Source organism: Phasianus colchicus, chromosome 21 (assembly GCF_987193195.1).
Source record: "Phasianus colchicus chromosome 21, bPhaCol1.hap1.1, whole genome shotgun sequence".
Lineage (NCBI taxonomy): Eukaryota > Metazoa > Chordata > Aves > Galliformes > Phasianidae > Phasianus > Phasianus colchicus.
This window is the reverse complement of record NC_143456.1, coordinates 4,828,375-4,855,230: the sequence shown is the minus strand read 5'-3', so window position 1 is coordinate 4,855,230 and position 26,856 is coordinate 4,828,375. Positions and strand designations below refer to the sequence as shown.

Sequence of the window (26,856 nt, the reverse complement as noted above, 5' to 3'; positions counted from 1 at the left end):
TCCTACCTGTAATTGTGGAACCAGTTGATCACGGTGCTGGTTTTCAAGTTGAGCTGCGTAGCCAGTTCCTCAATGGTTTTTGGTGATGGGTATGGCTTTTGCTGGTAGGCTCGTTTCAGAGCTTCCTTCTCTTCTGGTGCCAGCACCACCCGGGGCTTCTTCAGCTGGTGCTGTGGCTGCGGGCTGGCACCCTGGCTGTAGTCGATTCCAGTGGAGGAGGACTCACACGACTGACTGTCGCTCACGGAGCTGTGTCGCCGTTTCATGTAGGCTGAAAGAGAGGCACATGGGATCAGCCCCGGCTGAATACAAATGCAAAATCAATGAATATACAAGCTGCGGGATAAATGCGGAGGTGACAGGCTGAGGCTGCATGGATGGGCTGTGCGGGGGGAACGGGAGGGAAGCAATTGTGGGGAAGATGCAAGAGACAGAAAAAGAAGATAGAAGGGAAAGAAAAGAGGGTGAATCGACTGGAAACCTGCCTGAGTTTTCTGCTCTTTCAGTGGATAGGGAACATGAGTAACAGTGGTCAGATACCAGGATGTGCTTTAAATTCACAATTTCAGGGGTGATGAACTTCCACATAAGCACCATCATAGGACAGTTACTAAGAGCCTAAATGGCTCTGGCTGTTAAACACGAGGGTGTCTCTAACACTTCAGGTCTCTCAGTCAGCACGGTGGGAGCTGGAGGCAGCCAGAGCTCCATCTCCAACACACGATGGCGCCCGGAGCCCGGGCATCCCAGCGAGGGGCTGCGCACCCACCCGGCGTTTGCTGCTTTCTCTTCCACATTTTTGCTAGAGCACTGACAGGTTATGAAAGGAAAACAGCCCACAGCATCCTCCTCCCCTATACAAGGCTCTTTTAAAGATGCCTGTACTTGTAATAACTCTCGCTGCGCTGCTGCAGCTCCGGGGCTGTGAGCCACCGCCAACTCCTCCCCAACAGGGACTGAATTATCCTGAAAAATCCTGCAAGGAGAGTCCCAGCAAATGCTGTCACCGTCTTGATGGATTTACACTGGGCAAAGGCAGGTGGGATTTACTGTACCTGGTAGCACCATGCACAAGCATTGCTAATGAGGGAGTTGAAAACTGCAAGTATAGATGAATCTTGTGAATAAAATATTTAATGCTCTGTTAAATACCTTCTAGATATTTAAGAGTTTAGGTATTCAAGAGCTGCAATTTGATAACCTTGCTTATTCTGTTCCAGCTTACAGCAGCCTGACATCAATCAGGCAGGCAGTAAATCTCCAGTAGGCAGCAGCTCTGATTGGAGCCAGGGAGCAATGCAGGGCAGGTCACACTGGCCAGAAACCAAATTATTCAAAAGAAAAAAAATTCTTTCTCTGCATAGCTCTGCCTTTAGACTGAGGGTGCACAAAGAAGAAAAATCCAATGCAATCAAACCAACTGAAATGCTGAGAGCCTTTCTCACACACGCCAATCCTAAAGGTCTGGCGAGGTCTTCTGCCTCCAGTGGGTACCACCATCCTGTCCTCTGCATAGAGCTGTGTCCATTGGGACCTTTTTACACAGTTCTTACTTTTGTTGAAGTGAATTTTGAATGTGCTCTGTAACCTTTGGGGCTATCTGCATGGCCCTCATTTTGTTCTTTCTGAATATGACAGATTACCTGTGGATTGCCTACTGTGTAAGATCACTGATACGGAACAGAGCGTGAGTAGCTCATGATCCATCACTCTGCCATGATGCAGTGCTGCGTGTGCTTGAAATAACTATTAAAAAAAAAAGTTTTGGTTTCCTTTTTTATTATTATTTTTCAACAAACTTCATAAAAAATCACCTACTTCAGTTCCACTCACGGGGAAGTGATCATCAGGTACACTTCATGCCTTCGATTTCAAAGACTCCCAGATGTTGTTCCAACTTTGTATTGATATGCAAACTATATACAAGGTTCCCTTGTCTACTTTGACAACACAACCAAAAGAGCCTCTACCCCTTTGGCAATGTGCAGCAACTTAAAGGAAGCCATGAGACAAAACAGACCCTGTTGCAGAAGATGTCAGAAGTGTGCAGGCTATCTCCAGCTGGAGGTGCTGGAATTTGGTCAGGTGGTGGTTCTGCATCTCTCCCTGCTCCTACCTTTGTGCTCATAATCTCACTACAGGTGCAAAGATTTATTTGGGTTTCTTGTGTGAATGGAACCAATTTTTACAAATGTACGTATTTCATAGAATCATAGAATAGCCTGGGTTGAAAAGGATCACAATGATCATCTAGTTTCAACCCCCTGCCACGGACAGAACTGCCAACCACCAGACCAGGCTGCCCAGAACCTCTAACATAAAAACAAAGAAAAGGAAGTCCCACCGTTAGGACATAACCATTTCTGGAGAACAATATATTATTAGAACAAACAGAATCGCAGAATCATTAAGGTTGGAAAAGACCTGTAAGATCATCAAGTCCAACCCCAACCCAGCCCACGATGCCCACTGACCACATCCCTCAGTGCCACATCTCCAATGGTCTTGAACACCTCCAGGGTCTTCCACTGGGCCAAAGGCACAACCCTGGCACGAGGCCACATGCCGAACTAGTACTTAGGTTTTAGGTTTTAGCTGAGTTCTCTGGAAACTTTATAACAGCTTTTCCTTTTTAGTTCTGATTTTAAACGTCTGCATTGTGTGTAGCCAACATCAGGAGATCATTGAGCACATTTCCAGCAAACAGTGAGGCTCAAGCTGCAATCCAAACTGCAAACACACCTGATGTTTGGAGACATTTGATTTTTGTGTGCGATTGGTCTCCACTTCTCAGGAGACCAAAGGAAAAAAACCACACATGTAATTTGTGCAAAGGTCTAGATGCGAGTCTGAGACCAACCTGTCAGGGCCAGCTCCATCTGCTGAGTTTTACTACCTCTATCTTCCCCCTGCTGTTGCCAGCCCAGCATCCCTGTGTTCCTATGGGCAGACTCCCCAGCATGTGCTCAGTTTCAGATGAAGCAGAGCTAGCAGCTGCCCACTGAGGTAAAACAGAGCCCCTTTTAATATAATTTTTATCTTATGCAGTATTGAACAAGATTATTAAAAAGTGAAATAATGGGGAAATAAAGGGAATTAAATTTTCTCCTGACAGCAGGCTTCAGTACTGTTCAGTGAGGAGTGTGACGTTACCAGCAGCACACACACCAGGAGGTTGGAAGGAAGGGAATGAACTCCTCCTTGGCAGAAAACAGTGCAGTGTCTCAGCCTAGTGAGCGTGACCCCCAGCTTCCTCCATGAGGTTGCTTAATGTACATTGCAAAGCTTCAGAATCTCTTACAAGGGGCATTTATGGCACAAATGTCAGACTGACAGAACAGGAGGAAAAAAAGAGAGATGTGCAGCTCAGCTTTATCATAATTATCAATCTAGTCTCCTAATAAACTGTGGAAGAGAAATAACTGATAATAATGTTCTACTGGTGGTAGATACAGTTGCATTGTTCTTTAATTGACATTAGCTTAAGGGGAAGTTAAATTCTTAATGTGGCTCTGGTGCAATTTGAAAGGTTATATAGCAGGATCCTTTACCTGCAAGAAAGGATTTTGCAGAAAATAAAGGGCTGAATTCACTGCAGAGTGCTCTGCGATGAGACCAACACTGACACAGTTCAGGAGCTCAGCACAGAGACTAAGATGATTTATAGCCCTATCTCTATTCAGGTGCCATCTACACAGCATATGTATTGCACAGCATTTGATAAGAATCCACTTTAGAAAACAGTTCTGAAAGGATATTGGCAGTACTACTTTCAAATTATTTTTATTTTATTTTCCTGCGTTACGGCCGAAATCCTCTTTGAGGCTATAAAAATCAACCCAGTTGACAATTTTATCTCTGCTGTATTTCTGATGCAGCAAAAACCATCATGGCTCCCTCTGCTTTACAACTGGAAGTGGGAAACCCCTCTGGATCGCTCTCCCAGTGGCAGATTACACACAGTTTGAGGTGAGATCCTGCCCTGCGTGTATCATCCTGGTTTCTGTCACGAGGATTTGAATTTCTTCCTAGAAGCACGCAAGGTCACTTTTTCCCAGAACCTCCTTCACTGTAATTTTTAATATAATCCCAAAGTTCTTGATCAAACGTGTTAATGTTTCCAGGACATCAGTCAACAGCAGTGCTTTCAGTGCACACGATTAATGCTGTCTGAGCTAAAATCATTAAGGGATACCTTGAGAGATGGATACATCATTAATCAGTTAACTGCTGGTAATGGCAGCCTATGAGCTCCTCTTTTAAAATCACATGTATGTACTAACACCAGGCTCTGAATAACTGCTGTTTTCTAGTAATGAATTTAAGATACACAGAGTAGGCTGAGATTAGTAAGATACGCTCCTCGTAAGAGACCAAAATAAGTTAATCTCTCACAGGTGCATGCTCATGACACAGCCGCTTTACACCAACGTGTCTGAGCACTGTCACCTTCCCCATCCCTTTGAGGGCTACAGATCTTATTATTCTCAAACACCCTTTCATAAGTGCTGCATTTTTTTATCCTCTTAGTGGCCATCCATGCAGGACTGGCATGAAGCTCTCTCAGGAATCAAAGCATGGTTTTCAGTGCAACATCTGTGAGCAGCTGCAGTGCCATAAACTAACAACCCAAAGCCAGCTCCCCAACTCACATTTCTCATTTGCTAAGGCAAGTTATCAGTGATACACTAGGGCCTCGGTAATTAATCTATAGGAGAATACAGCAATGAATTCATGACAGCTGGTGAATACTTAGGGTTGCTTTTTTTTTTTTTTGTTTCTGAGATGTATCTGCTTGAGCTCGCATCAATAAAGCTAAGAAAAAGCTGTCTGAGCACCCTTCGTAATGCTGGATCAATGTTGCCTCTATACTCTTTATGGAGAATTATACAACACAGTCATCTCTGAAACAAAGGAGAGCATGACTCAGCATTCTGCTCCACGTTACCTTTTTTCTCCATTCGTTTCATATCCATCAGCTTCTCCACGTTGTTGGGATCGTTCAGCCACAGCTGCATGCGGACAAAGGGCTCCCGGCCCTTCAGACTCAGCTTGTGCCAGGGCTTCGGGCGAGCCAGCAGGTCTGAGACAGAGCCTTGTGTCAGCCCCAGGATTGTCTCCCCAAACAAACGCTGACCTAATACGAAATTGAAAATGGCATGAATTCATTAAGAGACAAGGCAAGCTAAAAAGACAGACCACATCTACAAGATCATTCATCAATTATTCTTACTTCAAAATTGCTTGCAAACCCGAAAGAAAGATTGAGAAGCATAAAAGCTCTCCCCACCCACTAAAGGTGTAAATATTGAGCTTTAATTTAATCCTTAAAAGCTGGCATGACAAAGATGTGAACTCAACACCTCTGGGGATAAGGACCTCACAGTGGAAACAGTGTGCAAAACAACCCCAAAATTAATGAGATTAAAAATAAACCAAACTTTCAGCTCAGCAGGCAACCAGTGAGAGCAGTGAGGCTACTTAGCTCTTATGCAGGAGGTGCTGCAACAGCTTTGTTCCAGCAGGGCAATCCGAACATTTCAGGCTATCCGTGAACCAAAACCAATGCAGCACCCATTCAGCAACGGTCATCTAAATGTCCTCAAAGGCATGTAAATGCTTTCTGTGTTGTACTGGCTGTTGTGCTCTAACAGTGTTTCAGTGGCTGTGGATAATCACATTTTACAATATAACAGTTTTTCCTGTTTCTATAGCTTCTACAGTGCTTCTGGTTAATCATTACTTTTACTTCTTTTAAAATTCTATTGCCTAGCAGGGTAAAAACTAAAAATGGTTTTCAGTGTGAGGCATTTGTAAGCACATTAATAACACTAGTTTTACATGGTTAAGATCTCGCTTAGTGAGGACTGGAAAAAGCCTGTGCAGCACAAGCCCAAACAGACAGCTGGTTTCCTAACAGCCTTCCCTTCAGCATTCTCCCTAAGCTAAGTTGCCCTAATACGCAACAGCTTTTGTTACAAGACAGAGCCTGGAGTCATCTGAGTCATTGCTGGGGATTTCTGATGGAAGTGAGGCTATCGCGGACTTGCAAGTTACCCAAACGTCTTCCTATCCCAATCAAGTTGAGGCCTCGAGGTCTGGTGTCTGATCATTGGCTTCTGAACCCCTCACTCCAGCACAAAGCAATAGCTACTTGCCAGCAGTATCAGCCAGTGGCAACCAGCAGATCCTTAGGGACAGGTAAAGGACCAACGAAAATATCAGGTCCACAGAGCCCTCCATGTGCCTGACTCCACAATCTCCCCTCTGCTTTACACCTCCCCCAAGACTTCTGGCTTTGTGAGTTCTTTCACTTCACAGGCTAAGAGGGAAGGAGGGAGCTGCAGCACATCCCATGTGGGTGGATTGGGGCAAGGCTTTGGAAGGCAGCAGCTGGGATCACGAAAGGTGCACAGGGAAGCAAGGATGGGGTTCAGAAGTGTCAGCTCACACCTCTAGAACAAACCCTCAAAATGGATCTTACAGACTGAACAGAAACCTAAGATCAGAACTTAATTTCCTAAGTGTCTTTCAACTTCCAACTCAACAACAGGAAAATCAGAAGAAAAGCTGTAATTCAGGACTAATTTTACATCTGCATTTCAGAGCTAATGTGCTCTCTCCCTTTACATTAAAAAAAAAATCATCAGGAAGAACTCATCAATTTACCTTTAAAACAGCTACTTTTGAGCCAAGACAGCTGCTTTAAACACCTTTTAATCTGCCTCTGCAAATGACTTCCCTCTGGCATTCCCACGCTCCCTAAGCACCAGCATGGGCACTGCAACCCACACAGAGCTGTGCAGTCAGTGGGACCTGATGTGGGTCTCAGCAGCCCCCCAGGAGTGTAATGGCCACCTGTGACCCAGGCAGCTGCTGTGGCTTGCTGTGCAGCCACCAGGAAGGAATACTGGAATATAAACAAGGCAGGAATGAGCATCCCAGGGAAGGTACGAGCAATGCTGCTGAAGGAAATGACCTTCAGCTCATAGCCTAGAAATTAAAAATCCAGGGGAGGAGACAACATTGCATTCTTTAGGTGCTAAGGAAGAAGCTCAATATGTTTGTGTCACTTATTGTATCCTAGGTTACAACAGAACAGCATAAAACACCTGAAAGACTCCTGAGCTAACGGAGAATGTATTAGAAACCACTCTCAGGAGGCAGCAGGTGTATCATACTCCATCTTCATCAGTGTTAATAACTTGAGTATTCTTAAGCACAGGCTTCCTGACATTTCTGTTAATTCTGTCTTTTTGTCTACTGCCTTTCTCACTGATGCAGCTCCTCATGGACACAACCTCCTGCCAGTTATGCCAGCTTCAGGGCTAGTCCTGGACCTCTGTGCAACATTCTGCAACACAGTGGGTATGGTGGTGATGGGCTGATGGTTGGACCTGGTGATCTTACAGGTCTTGTCCAACCTTAATGGCTCTATCATCCTATGATTCCCAATACTGCAATCTTCCAGCAGCTCACTGCATTCTCTTCCCTTGCTATCTAAGCTGGATGTTGACCAATAGGAAATCCCTGATAATATGATCTTGGGGCTGAGTGGACTAGCAACATCCCAGTGTTAATGCTGTATCATCACTTGCTAAAATGGTGTCTGCTGCTTCAAGTGAATGCTTAAGAGTGAACGCTTAAAAATCATGGGATGGGAGACCCACCAAACTCAAGTCTGGTTTGCTGAGCCACCCTGAATGGTTTCACACAGTCGTGGTCTTTAGTGGCCAGTGGTGTTGGAACTGAGCCACCAGCAGTTGCCTAAGACAGGTTGGCAAGGCCCTGTGGCCTGAGACACAGAAAGCTGTGCACCAAGTCAATGTGGTGCAGGAGCACACTGAGGGCACAAAAGGAGACATTGAAACTGGTTCCACACCTAATGCAGAGTTTGGGGCACATTTCCTGGCTCTTCTGCTGCTTTTTAGGCTTGTCAGCCACACTGTAGGAAAACAAAAATCATGGGAAATAAAAAAGACTAAGTAAAAATGGCATCAAAGCAAATGTAAACAAAAATACTTTTTCAAACCTCCCTGGAACACCAGAGCAGGCACAGCACTCTACAGTATTTTGCTCAAAAAGCAGAGGCTTAAGCCTCTAAACTCTTACCTGTGCCTTTGTCTGTACATAGCTCCAGTGAACAAGCCACCACAGTTGTCCTATCCCAGTGTGAATGAGCAGTAATTCTGCTGGGTTCAGTGGAACACACTCTCATGCAGGGTATGCCCAGGATCAGGGCCTATTTTTTTTTTTTCTTCCCCAATTACATTTAATGAGACTTTGCAACCTCCCCCACACCAGTAAAACCTAGAACAACACCTTGTATTCTGTGTCTAGCCAAAAAAAGGCTTCTTTATGTACTAAAATAAAGGAGTTTTTAGTGATACAGACATCGTGCTCAGATGATATGGATGTAATTCTTCTGACATAAATATCAGTAATCAAAACCTAAACTTATCTTTTAGGTTATACTTGTGAACAGTGGGAGATTGGCATCTCTGGAGAGTGATTTCTCTCCGTGATCTCAGACACCTCTTCTGAATCTCTCCATGCAGGTGGGATGGATACATGCTAAGCACAATGCACATGCAGGTAACTCTGGTGCAACCTGCCTGCCTTTCAGCTAGGAATTTCAGAGGATTCCTTCATGTTTCCCAGTGCCTTGTGAGGGAAGCAGTTGTTAAACAGGTACAAAGAACTGGGGATTCAGAGGCAATGTGGCAGAATTAAATGTGGATTTCACCTGCTCACGTGTGTTATTTCCTCTGACTATTCCAAATATTGTCAGTCATATCAATATTGCACTTGATACCTAAAACCTCATCTGCAGCAAAAGCAGCCTTTGCTTTGCATGTCTCAAAGCAGAACAACTGAACGACCCCATGTGGTTACCTAAGGATTCACATAAACCTCAACTGAGTCTGAATTTACCCTCCTAGCTCTAAGGCACACTACTTCCATGTGATGCACCTCTCTTTGCAATCACACTGCCCTCCTCTGCTCCTCTTTTGCCTGCCCTGCTGGAATGCTGAACCTACAAGCATGGGGAAATCTGCATTTCTCAAGTGGAGACCTCACTGGTTTTGGTCCTCTCAACAGCCTGCTGTATTTAGGGAGGTGGGACTGGTACCTGGCTGCTGAGCCAGAATCAGAGCTTATGGGCAGTGAGGGTAAGATAACATATTGTTAAGTAGATGTGACAATCCAGAAGGACTTCTTTACTGGCTAAAAAAAAAATCTTTAATGGATGAAAGCCAAGGCCAGACTCAAAATCAAACGTTCTTGTCAACATCTATGAAAATACAGCTTAAAAACAACAGCACCAACACTTTATTTCAGTCAAGAAATGGGAATAAAGCGACTTACCAAGATTGTTGTCCGTTAGCACTTCCTTGACCCTTTTTGTAATGCCATACGTATCCAGCTCCGGGGACATAGCAACCAGCTCCTGGATGCTGAGTGCTGAGTGGCCTGACAGTGGCAAAGGGGCTGTGGACTGGGATTCTGAAGCAGGCGGCTCACTGGGCTCCTGGGATTTGCCATCCTTACTGGTCTCTATCGAAGGACAGGGCTGCTGTACCAATTCTGTCAAGCTTTTTACTGATTCGCTGGAACTCATGGGAGACTCGGGAGCAGGACTGCAACTGGCAGAAGTCTTTGGAGTGCTTTCTGTAATTAAAAAAAAGAAAGAAGTCTCCACTTCAGCATAATTGTAATGTTTTGATTGCAGGATATTTAACTTTCCTTCTCGTTTACATTCTACCTACCTAAAGAAATGCCTAAGTATGCAGAACACTTTTCCTTACAACTCGGTTACTGAACAGCCTTTTTTTCAAACCAGAATTATTTTCTTAGTTTATCTTCAGCAATCTTTTCTTTCATATAAAAACAAGAATATACAAATAAAAATCAGGAATAAATGAAGTGCAATAGTTTGTATGGTTGCAAGGAATTCCCTTGGTCAGGAAATTTTCTAGCTTTGCTTTCACAACATTGCTGTCTAACAACAAATTTAATACACAATTACAGAGGTTTAACCTCCTTCTATGACCTATAAGAAAATCACCACTATGTGGTCGTGTTCATGGGGGATTTTCTACAACTGACACAGCTTTGTATCTTGAGAGTGTTATAGATTTCATATTGTTTCTTATCACTCACATCACATTTTTGCACCTCTCTTTGCCCAGGAATAACTTAACACAATTAAAATACGGTTTGCAATTATGTCGTATTAATTAATGTGTTTGAGAATCCAACATAAAGATGGTGAGTGGATCAGGAGACAACCAAATCTGTTATTTTGACACTTTGAAAGAAAGCTTTTTGAATCTGTTAATTTGCCAACAACAATAGTTTCTGTGCAAAATGCTGTTCTCCCTATGAAAGCTCACGATTATTTCTAATACAACGCCTCCATCGTGCGGAGATGAGACCCCAAATCCTATTCTTTACAACAGGGCTGTGCTTTCTGAGCACTGTACCACTACAATGGCAGCCACCTCTATGAGCTGATGGTTAACACCAGATTTCACCATTTCTCACTGTCCACAACACTACCAAATCCTCACAGTCTATCTGGGCTCCGTGGACAGGAGCTCAGGCAGTGTGGGAAGCACATCCTCAGCACTACAGGAAATGCTGGGTAAGTTCAAGTAGGGTTCAGTCGGCGCAGGGTTGACAGCACAATCGTGTTGTTCAAGGCAACAGAAGCTTCCAGGACTCTGCAATTTAAGAGAGGTTCCCTGACACACTTACAGAAAGTTGTCTCTCAAACGCAGAGCTTTTACTTAGCGCTTTGTGAGAGATGCAAAACAGGCAGGCATAAAGAGAAAGCAAGGTGCATATAAATCTTTAAGGCACGAGGGATCTTGCAAATCTTATTTCTTCTCTCTGTTCACCCCGGGTCATCATACAACTGAATATAAAACCCAGCAAATGTTATTTTTGTATCGAGAGCAGCAAAGGAATTGTACTGTAAATTTGCCCTGATTCACCCATGCGAGGGACCAATTTGGCAGATCATCCATCTTGTTCACTGTACACTGTCAGGGATGGCATGAATTCCCTACATGATAAACAGATTTCTTCTCAGGTCTGCGTCCTTTAACCCACAGCAAGGTCAAAATTATGGCTGCCTGGCTAATAAACAGCACGCCACTCGCTCAACTTCCCTCTAATTTTGTCCCTTGTGCCAGCTTACACAAATCTTACTGAATAACTAGAGCAGCTGCAAATTTCCTATACAATTCCTCATCCGTGCACTGCAAAGCACACGCAAGCACGGAGTGCAGAAAAATCCCAAATAAAAAACCACCCAACACCCATGCAGGAGTCAACAAAGCGTTCCGTAATGCCGCCTCCTCCCTCTCCTTCCCTGCCCAGCCTAATTATGTAAACAACAGAGGTAATCTCTGCCATCATCTATCACCGCGATGCTCGATGTTGCTCACATATTAGCTTATTTATTTTTTATATCACATATCAAGAGCTTGCTTGAATTTCATTTTTAAGACCAATCTGCTGCTTATTTACTCAAAAAGGTAGGATTACGTGGATCTAATTTTGGAAGGCAGTACAGATGACAAACTGTTTTTTTCCTCCCAACGAAAGGCAAGTGCAGAATGGTTCCAATGAGACATTATGTGCATAAACCACAAATAACTCCAAATATGTTCCCCATTCACTTCTGGAGCTTTTCCATTATGGAAAAAAACATTTTAAATGTGATACAAATATTGGAGGAAAAGGTCCATTATTTGGAAAAGTCAATTCGATAATCGAATAATGCAAACATTTCCCGTTAACCTATTAAAAAATTAAGTAGACATTCAGAGTACAAGTGATTGCCGACAGAACAAAGGGAAAATTGGATGTGTTCACTATTACGAATTAAACTGTCAATCTACAGTCATTTCAGATGTTTTATGAAATAATTTGTCTGTATTCATTTCTCCCAAGTTCCTCACAGGACAACGAAACAAATTCAGGACACGTGACAAATACACACCGAGATTCAAAATCAAACATTTCTGATCAAAATAAGAGAGTGCATTTCTTTAAATCCTGTTCTGTTTCCCTAACCCCACTCTTCACCAAAAAACAGCCCTAATTTAAGGGTGACCCAGTTCGTATGTGAGCCATTCCCTGCATTTGTACAGCTCTCCCCACGCTAACTTGGAGGAATGATGGTGTCTGTCTGGGCCCAAGGATGGCAATGAGACACAGTTCAACAAGGGCATTTAAAACAATTAAGAGCTTGTTGTAACTTTTGCATATCTACAGGTTGATACTGCTAAGTGCCATTAAGGATTCAAATGCCCCACAGACACATTTAGGTGATGCAAATCTTCTAAAGCTGCAAATACAACCCAGTCACGGAAGGCCAACGCCATGGCCTTCTTATGTTACTCATTCAGAATTCATTTTGGGGTATAGGGAAGTTAGGCATTACCAAGCCGTTCTTAAAAGCACATTCGTACGTGCAAATAACCAATAATCAGATGCAGGTCAAGCAGGGGGCTGACATCCAACATCAGAAACACTTGACAAGAGTGACTGGCCTCCATCCATAGAGAAAACAGAACAACTACTGGACATCAACACCAAGTATGAGGTGCTGATGGGGGGCCTTCAAGTCTCTGAAGGTGAGTATGTCTTCATGAAGAGAAACACATCTGATTTAGTCTGGTGGAACCAGAGTGCATTAGTTGGGCAGACAGCACTGCTGGTAAAACATACAATCCTTATTCTCATGTCAGGAAATTCTTCACTTTCTTCCTTCTAGAGCCCTAGAGAGGGACACAGAATCTAAAATAAAGGTAAATGAATGACTAGAAACAAGGTCAGCACGATACAAACACCTCCCATTTTGTTTTCTTTCTAAACACTACTTTCCAAATATAAAATTGCTTCTTGAATAACCATCCTACTGCAACAAAAGCCAGCACCATATTACAGCTTGCCCACCTGCTTCATCCCTATCAGGAAACTGCACGCAACTTAATGTATATGAGTAGGGCCTGTTGGAGCTCCTGCAGAACTGGATGAGAACTGTAACAAAGTGGCTTTGTCTTAATTATATCAATGCAGAAAAATCTGGTGTGGTCTTGCACCGCTCACAGCAATAGCCTCGGTTCCATCCGTTCTCTCTATACCTTAATCAGTTTCTATCATGATGGTGTTTGGAAAAGTGAGACAGCCTGAGACGGTCTCAGGTCATTACTTATGGTGTTTATCCAAACTTTAACATTAGATTCTCCTGTTCTTCTCCGATGACAAGATTTACCATTCTCAAGCTGGGTTCAGATCTCCCGCACCAACTGCTGAATTGCCTGAACACTGTCTGTAAATGCTTTGGACTATGATTATCCCACCAAGGCCCATTCTGGTGATGCACAGCAACTCCTCCACCTGCAGAACACAACTTCTCCACCACAGCCTTTGCACAGAAGCAGCAGGATAGCCTGCACCCACACAGCACACACGTCCATACAGAGCATCCTGTCCTTTGTCTGCCCAGGAACTGCTGCACTGCTAACGTGAGCTCAGCCAATGGGCTTCAAAGTGACTCAGGGGAAACAAGGTGTGGAGCACAGAGAAGTTGGGGAAGATCATGCGAAACGCAGAAGGCATTTAGGGACCTCTAAAAGGATTATGAAAAATACTATATCTAAAGACAGCAGGCAGACAACAGCTGCCTTAAGTTTCAGGGAGAAGTGGATTGGAAAAGCAGATCCACTGTAATTTTCAGAGACAAATCTCTGTAGTTTATCTGATCCACTATTTAAATTTCAATACAGAGTCCTCTATCTGCAGTAATAATAACCTAAATTCCATTTAGTGTTCATTTGAGCAGTCAGGATAAAGTCATTTCTTATTATCTCCCCACTGTGTAAAAAACAGCTTGAAGGTAGGAAGTCAGCAAGCATTTTCACCAAAAAGTAATTATTGTAAGTGACATTTTTACTGCTGGCATGCCATAAGGCGAACTGCGCATTTGGAAGGACAAGTTGCTAAAACAAAATGACAGGGTACTCCGTGACATTCCGACAGGAACCCAAACATGATTTATCCAGCACTCGCTTTGATGCTCCGCTTCTCCCGCTGTCCGCAGCCCAGGCTCCGGGTCTGTGCCATCCAACCCCGACTTGTTCCCCAGGAACAGCAGGAGTGGTGCTGTGCCAGCAGGGCAGTGAGCACCCCGTGCTCTGCTCCCTTCTCTATGGCGAATTCGTACAGAAGATGAAAGCAGACAGATACAGATAGGAGATTTCTTGGCAAACTCTTGAAAGAGCATTTGATACTTCAGGGTGAGCCCTCACCTACTTGTACAGATGAGTTAATGGACAACAGCAGCCCTGGCAGGTCGCCTGAGATCCCAATATCTCACGCTGGGAGGGGGTTAGGTTCTGTTTCCCCTGTTTTCCAGCTACTGAGCTGCCCAGTCTGCAGACCAAAAACTTGTTATTGTATTTGCCAGCATCTGGAAATCCCAGGCAGAGCTTTTGCTCCCCATCTCCCACCTAACGGTAACCCTTGTAAAGCACACAACAGCTCTTCCCATTAACAGAGCACAGGTTTGCTCTCTAATAAATCAGATCAGCATTTGTGGAGCAACGCTGCAATACATCCCTCTTCTGACTAATTAAACAAAAACATCCCTGAATGCTGAACTCTTTCTCACAGGTAGCGTTTTAGGGGGATTTATTTTAAGTGCATCAGTCTTGCCTATCTACAGTGTGCAAATTAATGTGGCTTACAAAAATATGATCCTCCCCAGAGTTATAAATTCCCCCAGCTATACATAGGGAGCATGGGAAGCTCCCTGCAGCATGCACACAGAAAGATACCATGCATGTAGGTATGCACAGCCATACTGCAGCAAGTGCTTACCACAGCTACGGTTACAGATTCCCACTGCGACCCTGGGGACTTTGTTTGTTTGTTTCACAAATGTTTTAACTTTGGGGAAAATGTTATTTTGGGTTTTGGCTTGGGGAAATTTCACGTGGCTGGAGGAGGGATCAAAGGAAAAACCCTTGAGGGAGGCACACAGAGGTCTGCATGTCTGCACCAAGAGGGGAGGAACCAGCATGGGTAACTGCAGGATCACTGAGGGAACGAGATCAACAAAGGTCCCTGTCCTGCACAGGAGTAGAATTATACAGATGTTAAAGACAAGCACACAGAACTAGCTGGATGAGCAAGGCTGGGTGTTAAAAGTACCTGAAAATCCTGCACTGTTGAAGGACTGCGGGATGTTGCAGCAATTCTATGTTGCATGTTCTATAATTACGTTATCTCTATGCCCATACTAAAAAAAAAGATGTTAGCCATTTCAGAAAGCAGCAGAAAGCAGGAGTTAGAGCAATGTGAAGTTCAGCACAGGGTTGGCAGCCTGGCAGTTGGACAGGCAGAAGTTCTCAGTGAAGCCAGGTGACGGATTCTCCTCTCAATAAATGCACCACCAGCTGCCCACAGGCAGTCTTGAGGTGCTGCCTCACACCCAAACCCCACTAGAGAGGTGCCGTGCCCGGCTGATGCACGATGCCTTGTAAGCTGAAAGGTGTGGGCTGCACAATGTGTGTGCAGGTACAGCCCGCTATGCAGGGCAGCTGGGACATGCAGATATCAGGGATCCTGTGCAGAAAGATGCAACTTAATTAAACAGGCACAGAATCACAGAATGGCTTGGGTTGGAAGGGACCTCAGAGATTATCTAGTTCCAACCCCTGCCGGGGGCTGGATGCCCCCCGTGTCCAACCTAACCTGCAACCTGGGATGTGGCACCCGCAGCTCTCTGGGCAGAAACATCATCAGGCCAACTCTCAGGTCAGCCCAGGAGCCCCAAAGCCTTTTCCAGTCTAAGGGATGTCTATGGAAGAGGTAAACAGCACAGCAAGCATGCAGGGAGAGTTTCCTCAAATGCCATCTTGTGCATAGGTTCCTGAGGTACAGTTTTTGCACTGAAAACTGCTGAATGGTGAGTTTTCATGTTCCTTAACAACTAAAACCAACCTTTATAAAACAGAATCAGACTTCAATTTAGATGATTAAGGGCAAAATCGTGGCAGCTTCAGAAGAAATTCCTCTGTTCTGCTAATCTGTATTTAATATGCAGATTTTCCCATGTTTCTGTAACTTAGTCAGAAGTCAATATTTAGCAATAACTGCTGGAAAACGCCTTCAATAACCTTATTATTAAAACAGCTTGTGTGCACAAGCCTTAGTCAGGATTTTCTGAATATTAAAACAAATATGTCACAAAAGCAATCAATCAACATGCCGCAGTTACATTTTTAGTATAACCAAAATAAACACGTGCAACAATACCTTCTGGAAAGCAGAGCTTGCAGAGGCTCTGCGGCACGTTCTGGTGTCTTTGTTGATGCTGACCTTGTGGTCAGACTCACTTTCAGGTATTTGCATCTTTTTGACTGTTTGCTGTCCTTCTCTATGGTAACCCTGAGCACGGAGGTATTTCTATGCCCTCCTTAAGATTTTAACCTGTTGTCTGCTCCAGACAAGCAGAACACATTATGTGCACTGTGCATCCCTTTCTGCATTTATCTGAATCTCCTCCTCTAAGCAGTGTGCTATGGGCAAGACATTTATGGGATGGATCCAAGGCTAAGGTCTGGATTCCCTCCCCAGCAGTCCCATCTAACAACCACAGAGTGCTCTTAAAAGCAAGCACTCCTTAAAAGAGTGACCCTGAACACTGCTGCACCCAATGCGCTCCTCTTCAGGAGCAGTACTGGCAAAAGTACTGAAACAAAATGACATTTACATTGTATGCAACAATATTATAAAAGCGATTAAGGTACATTATTTTACACATCCTCATAATCTCTCCATACTGCTTTACTTAATTTGTGATAAAATTGTTGAGAAAGGGTACTTAATGTAGGACAGTCAGTAAAAGTAATTTATCATCTTCCCGCTTCGGTGCTCACGTTATCAGCGAACTCATTTTCTGCATTCATCATGCAATCAGCCTATTATTTGCATATTAATCAGGCAGTGGACCATGAAAGAGCCGCATCCCAGCCAAATGCTGCACTATCTCAGGAGGAACACTCAGTAATTATCATACATCAGTGTTATGATGTGGTAATTGATTATAACATCTTTCTGTTGCCCCTGGGGAGTCCCACTGCTAACCCAGCTTCAGGCATTCTGTGCAGATTTTTCTCTGAAAATGAGAGAAACCACTGCTGTCCTTTCATTTGGTTTTTTTTTCTACCTTTACAATAGGCAGCTCTGAGCATTTCCCAGTTACTTTTGCCTTTTTTTTTTTTTTTAATGAAACCTTCATTAGAAAAAAAGCACATCTGCCTCATATTAGAAAATATAAGAAAAAAAATAAACAAACCCAACCAGCCTTAAACAACAGTTGGGGTTGTGCTTGTCCGTCCTCTCTTACAAGGTCTGGTGGCTTTTTAGGTACTGGTATTGCTTACATAACGACTTTCCCCATCAAACACAACAAAATGTTGCAACTTCAATAGACAGTAATTGCAAAGTTCGCATAAAGGCAGTTAAGCTGCTTTATTTAGGTGCCAAATGAGAGGCTAATTTTGGTCCTCTCTAAAGGACAAATGAAACATCTGCCAGTTCAAACTTGCACTATTTTTAGGATCCCAGTTCCAGGGGGGTAAAAAAAGAGAAACAAATACAAAGCACCATTGTAGTTCCAGGGCAGTTAATGCCATACCTCATTCGTTTGTGCAGAACCAGATGGGGAGAGCTAGGTGGGAAGGCTCCCATCCCAACCTCCCTTTGGCAAGCAAACACACACAGGTGGATGCCACAGAAGCTGTAGGGAGCATGTGGGACAGAACTAAGTGTGCCTGGGCTCTGCAGCAAGGCCAGATGACCTACTGGGAAGGCTGGAGAGAGGAACTCATCAGGACAAAATGATGGTCCAGAGCAGCTCTCTGCCTTTGGACAGCCCTGTCGGAGGGATCTGGAGTGCTGACACCAAACGGGGATGTTCTGTCAAGCTCAGGCTGTGCCAATGAGTGGAATCAAAAAGATTATTCTAGGGAACAATCACGCTTTTCAAGCACACCATAGGGCATGACTCATAGAGGCGAGAAAAAAAGTGTTTTAAGTTGTTATTAGCAGTATCTTCAAGAAGTGTAGAAGTCGAATATTTAAAGATCAGGCTTACTTTTTGCTTCTGATTGTCACTGGACTTTTTCCTTTCATTAGGCTTATTAATTAGACACTGTTCTATTTTCACTGCTATTTAAATTTGATTTCAGATACATTTTGTTTTCAATGCAACCTCTGTTTCCTATCAGATTTCAAATAACCACAGGATTCTTTCCTGTGCTGTTTCTTTGGATGGCCGTTGGCAGATTTTAAGACCTGCAACACCTATCAAATTTGGTGAGACAAACTTGTCAGTTTTTCTCCCTTTCTGCTGCACCCTTAAATGCAAAAGACAGGCTAGAAAGTAGCTTAAAAGATATTAATTTTCTGGTAATTTTTTTTCTTTCCTTCTTAGGAACAATTTGATACAAGTAATGCATAACTCCTTATAATCATAAGAGGATTTTGTTGTTCGAATCTAACAGGCTGCTTATTTCCCTGTTCCAGAGCTACTTTGTGCAGAAGACAGCTGCCTTGTAGCTCCATCCCCATTATCAAAAGGAAATAACAACCTGCACATTCATTGCCAGCACACCTCTTTTTCAGTATTTTGGGAGGAAAATAGCCCATTATCTGTTCTTTGAATTGAAAGCAAGGCAATTTTCATCCCCAGAGGAGCACGGTGTGACTCAGCGGGCAGCAGGTGGGGTTGGTACCTGGGAGGGCAGCTCCATCCCAGCAGCTCCATCCTGCTGGCAGCAGCTCCTGTATTTCCTCTTCCCATAAACAACCAGCGAGCTCCTGCCAGCTGCCAGAGCCTCCCGACAGCAAAAAGCCCCATCTCTTCAGAGCCCTCCCGACCTCTCCTGCAGCTGCCAGCCCACGGGGACACAGCCCAGCCACTGCCCCAGCTCCTGACCCCCCCGGAGCTGTGGCACGGCTGTGACAGCTCTGCTCGCCTTTCAGTGCTGCTCCAGTTATTTTTGTATTTGGCTTTGTACCGTAGCAGCTCTGCGCCTTCCATCCGGCTCCACTGAGGTTGGCAGCCGGCAGGAGGATCCCAATGTACCCAGGAAGAGGAGAGCAGGCACGGGCCCCTTCCAGAGAGGCTGCTTCCCTCTGAACGAGCAATGGGGGGAACAGCATGCACCAATAATTAATGAAATGAGGCGATAATTAATGAACAACAGACTCACAGAATGGAAGGGATCTCACAGCCCACCCAACCCCAACCCCCTGCCATGGGCTGGTTGCCCCCCACCAGCTCAGACTGCCCAAGATCCCATCCAACTTAGCCTTGGGCACCTCCAGGGATGGGGCACCCACAGACTGTGGCAGCAGTGTCAGGGCCATCTTTGTAGCAAAGAATTTCCACCTGACATCTAACCGAAATCTCCTCTCTTTTAGTTTAAAGCCATTCCCTCTTGTCCTGTCACTGTCCACCTGTGCACAAAGTTGTTCCTGTTGATTAACGAAATGATGGAAAGTGGAACTTACAGAGCTCTAATATTCAGCACTCACGGTTTCCTTAAAAAATGCCTGAGCAGAGAGCAAGGATGCTTGGACTGATGCTTTGACCAAAGGGAAGTGGAAATACGTATTTACAACCAGACTGGGAAACTTCTCGAAAGCGGACACCACCAACTCACAGCCATGCTTCAGAGTGAATTAAATTTGTCTTCAGAATGCAGCAGGAGTCTCCTCTTGCCATATTAATGTGAAAAGTGTGTTGGTGCTTTGTCATTGTAATTCAGCCGCAAGGAATATCTGCCTAGAAAATAGCGTTCACTCCATGATTATGTATTTTCTGTTAGCACTTTTATAATAGTACAGCTATGACCACAATGAGGATGGAGTCATCCTCTGCAAGTTTAATCACTGGGTGGCTCAGCGTGCAGAAAGGAACGCAACCAGGACAGGAATTCTTCCCCAGATCCCAACTATTCACCAAGCATCCCTGATGGACAAAGGGCTGCAAGGCAGCGTGTGCAGGACAGACCCAGGCGACAGGCAGCAGTGAGCAGGTGATGCTCAGTAATGGCATCCAACGTTATGTTAAGAACTAACTTGATGCTCTGACTTCATGCTGTGTTCCCAGGTCCCAGTGAGGTGCCCTGACAGCAATTCTCTCAGCTTTACTGATACCAGAAAGGTTGCCAGGAAGGTTTTCATGGTCCAAATGTCAGAGAAATGGCACAGAATATGATCACATGCACTACAGACAGACTGCAACAGCTGCCTGTATGAGGAGCCAACTGATATCCCTTGGTTTGAAAGCAAGACAGCCAGGGCCAACTGCTGCAGCACCACAATCTCGAGCCCCACACAAAGAATGTGGAAAGCTCCCCAGTGCACACGAGTGTTTTGGGGCTTATGGAGACAATGCTCAGCCAGTTCTGTGGTTCAGCTCCTAACTTCTGCATCCAGCACAAAAGGAGGTAACTTCTCGACCGAACGCAGACTCAGAACCGGTCATCAGACAAAACTTATCCAGCCTAGGAATTCTCAGCTATTAGAGAGCCACGTGATCCCTCTTCTCTCCCATTTTACAGGCCACATTAACCAGAACCATTTCATGCCATGCACAATTTTGTTCACTCAGGATGCCTGCAAAATGACTGCAAAACAATCTCCTTCCGATTCACCAGCAAAGCACAACTCACACTGGGCAAAATCCAGCAGCACCACCAGCTCAACTGCTGGTGGCACCTCCAGGTGCTGAGTGCCCAACTCCACCACCTGACCCCCCATCACAGCCCAAAGCATCAGCAAAACAAACCAGTAAAACCAGTACGAAGAAGGAAACCACAGCCCATGCTCCACTACCTCCATGTGCTACAGAGCTTGGTGTGTGTCGGGATGGTAATCCCAGAATCATCCCCTATGTGGGATGCAAGCCTGAGATGCTCTCTCTGCACGTTATTTCTCTCAGAGCAGTAGATGTGACAGCATCCTGCTGTCAGCAGACAAGCAGGAAGAGCTACCTGGTGCACAGCAACTTCCTGCCCACCTGGCAGCTTCTGAGCTGAGAGATGCTACAGGAACGAGTGGTATATAAATAAAAACATAAGGCATGCCTGGGTCCGTCATCATGCCCCAATATGTCTGTTAGCATCATAACTACAGGAAAACATAGATTGCATTCTGACTTTTTTTCACATTTCTTTCCCAAGAGATGATAAGAAGTAATCTCCCTGTTGTTACAAATGTTTTATGTTGAAAATAAAGCTTTTATGCATATTTGAGTTGATCTAAATACAGTAGATCTCGGGTTTTAAAATCACCAGATAATACACAATTATCTCAAGCTAGATTCTGATTTTGAAACGAGCTCTAATTAGCTCCCCATTTTATGCTGCTATAATCCTTTCTTCAACTCCCATGAGCGTTACCATTGCTAAGCAGCATGAGGTTAGGAATGATGGATGATACCCAGAAAGGAAGACAAACAAAAGGGAAATTCAAAATCCCCTGAGATCACCCGCAGCTGTATCGGCAAATGAAGATTTCCACATTAGGTCATAAGACGACCCTTACAGAAACACATACCAAAAAGGCACGTCTTCATCCCGCTGAGTATTTGCTAGTCTTTAATGTAGTATATAGAGAGTGTATGTCCTTCACAGAGGATATGCACTAAAGAGAATGAGAATTCAGCCTGCCTGGGAGTAGTTTGGAGATGAACAGCAATAGAAACATTTTCTTAATGTCTTATAGATGCTCACTAAAGATATAAGATCCCGAAATAAAACGAACCAATACGGGCTATATACAGTGCAAGTATTTAGAAAAACATCCAAGCACATAAACCTTCTCCTGACACATGGCTACCTTCCAAACCCAACCCAGCCCCATCATCAGTAATGCAACTAAATAAGGGCCAAATTCATCCTGAAAAAATGCTGATGCACTTGGGTGACACTAATTCAACTTTTTTTTTTTTTTTTCCGTGTGATTTGGTCCATGCTTTTGACACATAAATCATTAAAAAGGCAGATTTACCCAAGGGCATTAGAGCATTTAGGTGGAAAGAAATACACAGAAGAAATGTTAGGAAAGGCACAGTGATACTATTTTTGGCCACCTGGGCTACGGACACCACTTTTGTGGTACCACACGTGCACCAGAACTTGCACGGAGCTCCTCTCATCGCCAAAGCCTTCGCTCAGGTCGCAGCACTGAACACGGACGGATGTATCTGGCTGGAATTTTGGTACAGACTGATTTCAAGGAATTCACCAATGCAGCTTGCAGAAAAGAAAAATGAGCCTGCTTTATCTCTAATTATATCTATATAATGCTTCTTCACTCATCCTTGCACACAAAAGACTGATGGGTCCATCTGTCCACGTGTAACAATGGAAAAGTACCGGACAAAAGAACAGATTTTCATGAATGAGGTGTTAATCAAAACCTTATGATCTGGAAGCGTAACTAACTGGGTCAGAAATCCAGAAAATCCTGCTGGTTTGATATAATGGTGCCAAACAGTAATGAAAATACTCACAGCTAATAAAAGTTGGAGACGTTACTATGCGTGTTGACACTCCGCACACTGAAGACCTTCTTGGCACAGCACTCAGGAGCCACCGAATGTATTAGTTTAATTTCACTTCTTTCCCTTCATGCATTCAACAAGTTCTGAGCCAATTATAACACACGGAAAAGGCTCCAGACCTTTTCTCATTTTAAAATTGTTCTGATTAATTTCTATTTTAAAATTACAAGTATGCAACCCTTTCTGCCTTGATTTTCCTGGGAAATGTCTCTGAAGACCTGAAAATTGTAGCTGGCTCTTTTTTTTTTTTTTTTTTTTTCTCCCTTCTGCCCTGGAGTGGAGGATCTTTCACAAATGCATAATTATTTTTACCTTTTCCAAACTATTTGCTGTGCGTTTAATTACAGAAGAGCTGCTAATAAAAGAAAATAACCAATTACTCATTCAGATATCTCGGTTTTGCTCTTTTGTTCTGCACGGTGTCACAACCTCCTCATCCCTCCATACACAGAGAGGTGCTGAGAAAAGAAGGTCTTGTAAAACAATTTTGTTTTTAATCATCGGGAAGGAGAAAGAAAAGGGCACGAACCCATTTTCTCATTTGTAAGTTTGCTTTGAGGAAAGAAGGACAGCGATCATCAATAATATGATTTTATTAGCTGATAGGAACACGGCGCGTCACAAAATATGAGCTCAAGGGCAGGAGCTGACAAACGAGATGGGGAGTGTGGGAGTGGAGCAAAATATCACGGCAGCAAAACTGAACTTCCTGAAGGAAATCACTTCCAGCTACCAGTGATCCTCCTGGGGATCCCCAAGGTGGTCAGATTTTAATGCTCTGGGCTTGTCTTTCAATCTTTTCTAATTACAGTTAGTCATAAATATGATGATTAGCAATAACAATGCAGCCTTTTCCCAGCTCCTCTGATTTCAAATTCCTCTTAAAATGGCTATAATTAATTACTCATATTTTCCATGCTGTCTTAGGCATTTATAACGGTTACTCTTGCGCAGTATTGATGCTACAAAAAGAAGTCCATGGCACACTCTTAATGAACAGCAGCATATAAAATGTCATAGGAAATTTTCACGTTTGCTAAATGCTTGCCTGTGAGTAACAATAGCTCCATGACTGCAAATAATTTTTCCCATTTTGGTTTTGTTTTCATGCCTTGTTTTTTTTCCAGGGGCATATTTTTGCTTTTATCTATTTGTTTTTCAACTGTTCTTTTTAAGAAAGAACACGGATTGAATATCATCATAGATTTTCTTCTAGTAAAACCTTTTAGAATGCAAAATATTTTCCCAGTAGTGAGAAAAAACAGTTCAGTTGGGATATTCAGAATAAACCCAACAAGCTCCAGAAAAGGAGTGCTTCAGAATGGCAGGAAGGTGGAAAAACAACCTAACCCACACTGCTCTGTGTCCTGAAACACTGCAGCTCTCACACACAGGGCATGGAGCATGGCACAAGCATTTTTTTGGAGCACAAAACAGCCCGAGTGGTTTCCATGAGTGAAGCAGATCATTGCTAAGAAGTCTGTGTGGGTAGAGTTTGGTATCTAACAGCAGGAACACAGCTGTTCTGCTCCTTCCTATGCTGTGGCCATCGTTGTAAAACCTTTAGCAATTCAATTCTCTTTGACACTCATCTTTGTTACATCTGCTTTTTTTGCAAACGGAAAGGGGAGGGTGAAACAAGGCTGGCTCAGAATACAAAAAGAAGCTCGGAGCAGAAACACGTAACGTGGGCTTTTCCCCACCTTCGAATTAACAAAGCAGATTTTGTGCAAATGGAAGTGGAAAAATATGCCAGCTGGGCTATGCAGATCGCATTACAAACGAAAGGCTTGTTTTACAGCCATTGTCACATGTCAGCCTAATAAGCTGAACTGTGGTAAAAAAATCCTACAGAGCTAAGGATCTCTAAGATCAGATGGAGTCTCTTCATCTAATATATGCAGCTAAATATGTGTATTCCCTATATCTGCCATAGCAACAAGGAGGGAAGGACGAATTAACTGGGTTAATAAAAAAAATTGAAGGGTCTCCTGTATGATACAACAAAACAAGAGAAACCTCTCGGCATCAAAGAAATGTAACAAAAGCACAGAGAATTATTTCAGAGCAAATCATTGAAACCAGCTGATTACCTGAGCTTGCACATCCCTGCTGTAGGGAATCCTGTAATGATGTCACAGAGTGAAGGACTAGATAAGAGAGGAGAGGAAAATCAGGGAACAATAAAAGGAGATGCCAAACCACAAAGTAAACAGTAAGCAGCTCAACAAATAGCAAACAGCTGAGCTCAGCAAGGGCACACTGCTCATAGAAGTCAGTGGCATTATAAGGGTACAACCGAGGCCAAGCTCTAGCCTGGCCTTTCTGCATCAGTGGGTATTAGGATAAGAGAGAGAGTCACAATAAAAGCATAATTGCAACAGAGCATTCCCCCTTCAGAGCTGAGTTCTAGCTCACCTCTTGAGACAGCAATCAATATTCTCCTAGGAACAGTAACAGTCCCCTGTGCAACACTAGAAAACAGCGCGCAACATTTTCCAGCTCTTTGGCCAAATTTTTTTGAATTACGTGTGGTATTCATGCCTACATAACATCGTCCTCATTAGGAACTCAATAACAGCTGCTTATCAATTAGGCAGAAACGAGGGCTCCTTGTGTAAGCGTTCCCAGTGAGACCCCTAGGAGCCGGCTGGGATGCGAGGCCACGTGCGGCCCTTCCCAGCACATGGCTGAAGTCCTGCTCACTGCAACCTTAAAAAGATCTCCTCCTCAACTCAAACAACAGAGTGGAATTTTAATTACCTTGTCCTTGTTGCTGCCCTTGTGCGGGCAGGACACACTGTCCCAGCTCACCATTCAACCAGAGCTGCATACGAATAAATGGTTCTCGGCCTTTTTGTGTCAATTTACTCCATGGCTTTGGCCTGGAGAGCATGTCACTGACACTTCCTTGGGACAGCCCCAATACCTGAAGTGAAGCAACCAAGAAGGGCACGTTAACACATTTGCTTTGAAGGGGGTAATGTAAGTCACTGCAGCTTCCTCTACTGCTACGCTGCTCAAGTCATTTTAACGTGGACAATTAACAAAACTTGGAAATGACATGGATGTGCACTGGGATGGAGATGCCTTTCCCTTGCCACTGCTTTGCTCTGGAGAGTGTTTTGTGTTGTTTTTTTTTTTTTTCCTGCAGGAGCAGCAGTACAAACAGCAAAAGGATGGTATGAGATTTGCATGCTTTCCATACTGTCACACACTTTCATCGGTTCTAACAGCAAAAACACAGCACAGCAGCACACAGAGGTAGATAAAACAGGACATGACTGTCATGCATTTTGTTCTCAAACGAAAATAATTGGGACTTCAGAGACCAGGCCTGTATTTGGTTCATTTCTTTGGTGTGAATTCTAACGATGTGTGTTTTCACCTGCAGCAGCAGCTGCTCCATGTAAGCAAGTACTCAAGGACACAGCCGTGCACGGCAAAGAGGGGCTCAGACAGGCAGAACACTCATTTGCCTGGAACTCAGCACGGGTGAGGGATTAAAATTCACCCTTAATGGAAAGTGTCACAGGATCCTTAATGACCCCGAATAATCAGGCCTTTCATTTAGCATTTAGTGAAATGTAACAGGGCAATGCCAGCTCCTTCGGCACTATTAGATCCATTCAGGAACACTGGATGCCCACCACTGCTCACAGCCTGGAAGTGCTTTCTGGTGGCCAGGGGCTGGCAGCTCCACGTGTTCAGTGCTCCCTATCTCAGTTTGCATCTGTAATCAGGTGTGCTTAAACACCTGAGGTGCCCAGCATCAGATACACAACACGGCTGGGAATTTTGACTTCAGACTAAAGAGATGGAAGGGATTTTCCATTGTTTAAATACTCTTGTGCACATTTCCAAATAATAATAAAAAAAGGAAAAATGCTCTCATGTTCATAATCTTCAATCAAAACAAATTTAAGACTCTCCAGTCACGACAATGGCATTACTCAAATATTCCATGAATTCATTACATTAAGCATGAAATACTGAGTCTCAGTAATATCTGCTTCAGCTTTCCATGTTTCTAAACTCAGCGGCCCTATTTCTAATTGCAAGGAACTGAAACCAATCTTTGTACAAAATCTGTGCAATTCACAGAAGGCAGGAGAACTAACACTTTCCTTTAACATCCTAAACAAACATTTTTTCATGAAACACATGTGCACCCATTCTGTGGCACGGCTGTG

The 26,856-nt window shown here is 43.9% G+C and overlaps 1 protein-coding gene across 5 annotated transcripts in view; it reads right to left on the bottom strand.

Moving 5' to 3' along the window:
* The window catches only part of CUX1 (cut like homeobox 1), a 226,366-nt gene that overhangs the window by 26,769 nt on the left and 172,741 nt on the right, over positions 1-26,856 (bottom strand). For 2 of the 5 annotated variants that reach the window (XM_031591837.2, XM_031591839.2), the window contains 5 exons: positions 25,427-25,592; positions 24,757-24,813; positions 9,370-9,672; positions 4,949-5,137; positions 7-271 (listed from right to left, as the gene is read on the bottom strand). The exons of 1 other annotated variant lie outside the window; for it this stretch is intronic. In XM_031591837.2, coding sequence (XP_031447697.2) covers positions 7-271; positions 4,949-5,137; positions 9,370-9,672; positions 24,757-24,813; positions 25,427-25,592 — 980 coding nt within the window. The remainder of the gene's footprint in view (positions 1-6; positions 272-4,948; positions 5,138-9,369; positions 9,673-24,756; positions 24,814-25,426; positions 25,593-26,856) is intronic. 2 more of the 5 variants (XM_031591838.2, XM_031591841.2) reach the window with 2 other exon arrangements.